This window comes from Orycteropus afer, unplaced genomic scaffold, assembly GCF_000298275.1.
Source record: "Orycteropus afer afer isolate SDZICR_OR568_19922 unplaced genomic scaffold, OryAfe1.0 scaffold00085, whole genome shotgun sequence".
NCBI classification, from domain to species: Eukaryota; Metazoa; Chordata; class Mammalia; order Tubulidentata; family Orycteropodidae; genus Orycteropus; species Orycteropus afer.
The window spans coordinates 7,918,016-7,924,015 of record NW_006921672.1 but is presented as its reverse complement, the minus strand read 5'-3'; the positions used below and the strand labels follow the sequence as shown (position 1 = coordinate 7,924,015).

The 6,000-nt window shown below is 45.8% G+C and overlaps 1 protein-coding gene across 1 annotated transcript in view; it reads left to right on the top strand.

The window, feature by feature from the left end:
- The first annotated feature begins 522 nt into the window (after positions 1-522).
- Positions 523-6,000, top strand: part of FBXL20 (F-box and leucine rich repeat protein 20) — a 142,882-nt gene continuing 137,404 nt past the window's right edge. The window contains 3 exon segments of the mRNA XM_042781105.1: positions 523-597; positions 3,258-3,362; positions 3,364-3,423. Of these exon segments, the coding sequence (XP_042637039.1) occupies positions 523-597; positions 3,258-3,362; positions 3,364-3,423 (240 nt within the window).

The following is a 6,000-nucleotide window of genomic DNA, read 5'->3' as shown; positions in this document are numbered from 1 at the left end:
TTTTTGAGGAAATAGGTCTGAGTCTGGATTCTGGGGGACATCATTAAGAAGCCCTTTTCATAAATATAGAAATCCAGGAGACCATTTGAGTGCAACACAAGTTCTCAGTATTTGGAAGGTCCTTTCAAAATTTTGCGGCCTTACTTTGATTTTGACACCTGCACTGTGCCATTCCTGATTATTCCATTCAGGATCTGTATCAGCAGGATGGGGCATGGTCCCCAGCACAACTCTTCTGGATTAAATAAATATGAGGGAAAAAAAAAAAAAGCCAGGTGATTCCTTTTTTTTGTATGTGTGTCATAAGTGGAGTGACTACATCCGACGTGAAAGAAGATTTCTATATTCAAGCTCTTTCTACAGGTTGGAGTTAGCATAGAGTTGGAAAATCAGCTTTGGCTTTCTTTCCTGGACTGTCTCTGATTTCCTCTAGTGTTCTCCCTTTTCTGGTCATCAGCTCTCAACAACTCTGACACTTTTGTGTTCCAAGGTAATAAGAAGTAGGAAACGAAACATTGTAAAATGGAGCAAGAAGAGTTATCAGTTACCCTATCAGAGTCAAATGTCTTGGGTGACACTAAGGAGGACATGGGCAAGGTGATACCACAGTGCTTTATCTTGTGATGATGATGATACAGTAGCAGCCTCTCAGACATACAACAGGTTGGATTTCTCAAAAGTTTGCCACCTAGTTTTGAATCCTATCTCATTGGTTTCTGCAGGAAAAAAAAAAAGTTACAAGGTTTTTAAGTTTATTCTGGGTGGGGAAGAGCTTAATGGGGGAATGTACTGCATAGTATCAGGGGCTCAGCTCCCCCAAGCAGAGCCAACAAATACCAAAATGAGTAAACTGGGAAGCTTTTTCTCTCTTTCTGTCTTCATCCCAGATCAAAGAATCCCGAGTTAGGATCTGGATGAAGGATAAGCCCCTGAATTGTCGATGGGCACACCCCACACACTGACCCAGCATCTGAACTTGCTTAACAGGGAGCCGGGGCTAAACTGCTTCACCCTGCCTGAGAACCAGGGAGCACTGCATTTCTCCACAGGGTGGAGGAGAAGAGGCAGAATAAACCAAGCCTGGGACACCTCCCTCCTGTCTAGGTGTACTCACTCTCCTGTTTCAAAAGACGGCAAGGACACGAAGTCAACTACCTATCTTCTGCTGCTGGTGTCTTATGTATTCCTAGTTTGACCTGATTCCTCTTCTGTCTTTTAGCTTCATGTCAGGGGTTCTTGGTCAAAACCTGCTCTGATGTACATGGAGATTTCAAGTTCAAAATCATTGTTTTACAACAAGTATTTTAGAGAAAAAAATAAAAAGCAGGTTATCACTTGCCAAAACCAGGCTTGAAGTTGGTTACCTTTGAAAGGATTTTCCTTCTTAAGGCCTAGGTCTGAAAATTTAGTACAGCAATATGACTTCTCAGAAGAAACCCTTCAGGAAGCCAATGAGTCACAGTATCCACAGTTGAGTCACTTAATCATATCATATGCCAGTATAGGAAACATTCACAATCCCTGGGCAACACCTCTACTACCACCACCCCATTCCTCCTCTCTTCTACCCTCGATTTAGTTTTTGGAGGGGTGGAGGGTACATGACATCTCAAAAGCTAGGTTGGGAAACATGCTCATATGAGCTTTTAATTTTGAGTTTAAAATGTACATCAGGAGCAGTCGGGGAGGGTCTTTTCTAATGAAGAAAAATCTGACATTTGATTTTCTGTGTGTATGGCCATTCTGTAAATATATTGGGTTTTTTTCATTTTTTTTGGAAGTAGACAAAAATCTGTTTTGTGGGATGTTTTTTCCCCAAAACATCACAAAATAACCTGTTTATTTACATGCAAATAAATTTCTTTGATAAAAAGTAATATGCCTATGTGTAATTAATATTCAACCTTTTAATACTTTTTATTTGCTATTCAGCTTTTTAAAAATCCAGTCAAAAAGCAAAAGCGTGCCTTCAGTAAGTACTACTAGAAATAGAGCAGCCCTAATATTTGGGATGAATAGTTAAAATAGGAAAACAGACCCTGTGAAACAGCTTATCTTCATTATATTTATCTGAGTGTGCCAGTCTTACTTTTTGTCCTTAGTCATTAATCACCAAATTATTAGTAGTTACTGCTGTGGAAAAAAGGTTATTTGATGGACCTGAACTGAAAGTTGTTCTTACTACGCTGGCTGAAGTGAAGCAGTAACATTAAAAATACTGGGACAGAAGGAGAATAGAATGTATAGGAGAATATCTGTTAGGTGAGAAGAGTTGAACCTGACTCATATCCACCCTATGTACAACAGACTGAAATACTACTTGGTTCTTCCTCACAGTGTTGCTATGTTTCAGCCCACTGCTGCAGCCACTGTGTCAATCCATCACAATAGGGTCTTCCTCTTTTCCACTGACCCTTTACCAAACATGATGCCATCCCAGGCTTAAAAAGTTTTTTTTTTTTTTTTTTCCTTACAAGAAATGCTTTAAGAGTTGGGTAATAATCCTTCCGGCTAAACTATGTTGGTTGTGCTTAATTATTTAATCAGACATTCCTAACAAAGCAGTCACTGCTAATTAAAAGGGCTGTAAAGGCATTCTGCTTTGGAAGCATACAATTAGCAGTAGTCCTCCCAGGAATGCTGGATTTTATGACAGTTTCTAATATTTCATCTTTGGAATACCATTCTGTAGCTTAATGATGTTTGAAGGAGGTAAGCACCTGTATGGTTTGCCCCTTAATTTGTGGAAATTCGGTCATAATTTCCGAGCCGATGAAAGCCAGAGGTGCTTAAGAAAAATACATTGATTACAGACTAGCTTCCATTAAAAAGAGCCAAGGAAGCAGATGAAAATCGCAGTTTCCGCTCAGAAAACGCCCCCGCCTACTCGCTGGACCACGCTTGTTTCTCCCGCCAAAGTGGCGTCACGATCAGGTTCTCACCAACCACCGCCCTGATTGGAGGACCGGCAGGCACTGCAGCCCATTGGGTGGAGCGGCAAGCGGCAGAGGGGTGGGGGGAGCCAAAGGCTGCTCCCTTCAGCTTTGCCCGCCCGGCAAAATCGCGTGCCCCTCCCCCAGGCAAAAGAATGGTAACCCTGCTCCAGCACTGCACCCTCTGACCCCAAGACCCAAGGTGCGGCCTCTCTGCACATCCCCGGGACACAGCAGGGCTTCTGGCCTACCCCTCATCCCAACGGGCCCCTAGCCCTCCAGAGCCATGCACCAGGATAGACACGCCCCGCAACGGCCCCCCAGGCCTCCCTGCAGCACCCCGTAAAGCAATCCACGGGGGCGGGGGAGGCGGCGGCAGCGGCATCCACAGCGACAGCAGCAGCACTGCCCCAATCTAGAGACATCCAGAAAGAGGAGGAAAATGGCTCCGAGCAGGGACCGCCTGCTGCACTTTGGGTTCAAGGCGACAGTGAGTGATAGGGGAAAGGAGCTGGGTGGCCGGGAATGATGTGGGTGCCAGAACAGGCGACCAAGGAAGTGAAAAGATTTAGGGAGATGGGGGAACTGGACGGAAAGAAAGCTCAGGTCCTCTGTGGGTTAGTGCTTGCTTGTGTGCCGGCGAAGGGTAGAAGAGGGGTGCATGGGACAGAATACGGGGATCTCGTGTGTGTGCAGTTCTCCCGCTTTCCTCTTCCTCACCCGTTGGCGAGCACACGCGCACTCGCACCCTCTACACAGCCCCCCCCCCCTTTTACATAAATATACACAGAAATAAGGCACTTCCCTGCCTCCTCTTGTCCTGGTGGGCTTGCCTGCCTTGCAGGCGATGGGGGCTGTTGCTGCCGCCGCCGCCACCGCTGCACTCCGGCTGCTCGCGGGCTGATTGTCGGGGGCTGCGCCCCGGAGTGGGGGAGGGGTGGTTTTGCGTCGTCGTTGCCGCGCGCTCCTCCTCTCCCCCTCCCCCTCCGTTCCGAGGCCCGGGTGGCTCTGCCCAATGAGGAGCGGCGTTGCTGGCAGGTGGGGAGTGTTTTTGTTTTGGGTTGAAGTTGAGGCTGAGGAGAGAGAGGAGCTAGCGACAAGCAGTCGCCGCCGCCGCCGCCGCCGCCGCCGCCGCCGCCGCGGGAGGTGGTGGAGGCCCTACCGTAGTCGAACGGCCTCTCTTCCAGTCCGACGGCCCCTGCCCTGTCCTTCCTTCGCCTCTTTCTCGTCCCCGGAACTCCTGGGCCTGCCCTGGGCCCCCTGTCTTTGCACTCCGCACGCCGCAGCGCCCGGCCTCGGCCGCACCCGCCAGCCCCATGAGGAGGGACGTGAACGGAGTGACCAAAAGCAGGTTTGAGGTGTGATCTTAGGGGGGCTGGGGCGGCATGAAGAAGGCGACGCCCGCTCTCGTACCTTGAAAAATTAACTCCACACAGAACCTCCTCCTTTGCTGGTGCCGCTACCCACCCATCGATGGGGTGCCAGACTTCTGTCCCCTTTCTTGGGACTCGAAAGCCCAGTGTAGCTCGGCTCGCCCCAGTCCCTCAGACTGTTCGCCTCCTGTCCCTTCTTGCCAGCGGTTCCCGGGCCCCACCAGGGGATTAGCCCTGGAGCCCTAATTCCCCCTCCCCCCAGTATCACTCAGCTTTCCATTCTTCACACCACCCTTGGCCTGCCTCTTTCTATCACTTTCTTCGTGAAGCATTTCTTGCCTGTAGAGGGGGAAAATATGGGCCGGAAGACTGGGATGATAGAGGCGACTGCGGGGATTTCGGTTTTGTGATTGGTTTGGGTATTGTTCTGGTACTTCCTTTTCTTTCCCGGTTTAGTCTGTACTTTTTGTAGCACATTGTTTCTGGGAGCCCGTAGATGTCTCCATGCTTTGAGATTAGGACGAGGTTCTGAGAGATTTAAGAAAATCCATTCCGGTCTGTTTGATGGAAACTTTTCTTCTGGCGAGGGAAGTGTATACTCGTGGAATTGAAGAATTGATGTGGAAATGATAAAACATCATCTGAAAACGTCTGTGGAGAGTCGTCTCCGTGTAAGGAAGTGATTCCTTTGGGAAGTGAAATATTGTAACTACTGATGACTAACAATAGTATAGTAATATACAGAAAGATTCATTGAAGGGATGTGAGAGGAAGACTGTTACAAGAAGAGTAAAAGTTACCTAGCCTTTTCTAGCAGGGAATCAGGCTGACCTAGGATCGCTCATAGCTCGGTATACATCTGACTGGGTGTTTTTCTTCATTTCCATTTTAAGGATGAATTTGTAAGATAATGAGACAAAACTTTCAGGAAACTCACCAATTAAAATAGGTGAATATTTTAATTACGGATCTACAGTTTCCTCTTTTTATGAGTATGGGGAAAATAATTCAATTTATTCACAAAGATCAAGATAGTAAAAAGTGTTTTGAGAAGTTTAAATTTAGAACTACAACAGTAAGCAACTAAAGAAGTGGAGGAAATAAAGGGGCTGGTCTCAGTGGAATTTTCATAGTTAACTTAATCATAGGAAGAAATAATTTTACTGCTAAAATTTGATTTGGTGTTTACGTTCATGGAACTTCGAATTGTCCTAATATAGAGGGACTCAGTAAGATTAATTTACAGTGATTTCATATTCAGTACCACTGTAGAAATCCAGACGGTCATTAAAATTACTGAATAGACATTTAGCAGTTGACGGGATCTTGAAAGAGAAGCCCAAATACAGATTTGAATGGAAGGTAGTGTTTTGCCATTCCAGTTAGCGCTATCATTTTGCTATTCACTTTAGGTAGGGTAAATGTTGGAAACAATTCTTTTGTAAGGCTTTAGAATTACATTGCTATTTCCTGTTTTTATAATTGTTTTATTTTATAGTTTATCTGCAGCTGTGGTATACTTTAATAAAACAGTTTATTCTGTTATTAATCATATCTCTGTACCTTGGTTGGTATGCACCTGGCAACTAAAGCTTTTTAAATATGATCTGAGAGGTGGAAAAGAGTAAGGGGAAAAAAACCTTGTATAGTGTTGACAATTAAAGTATTTGTGTATAAAACAAAACTACTCTTCT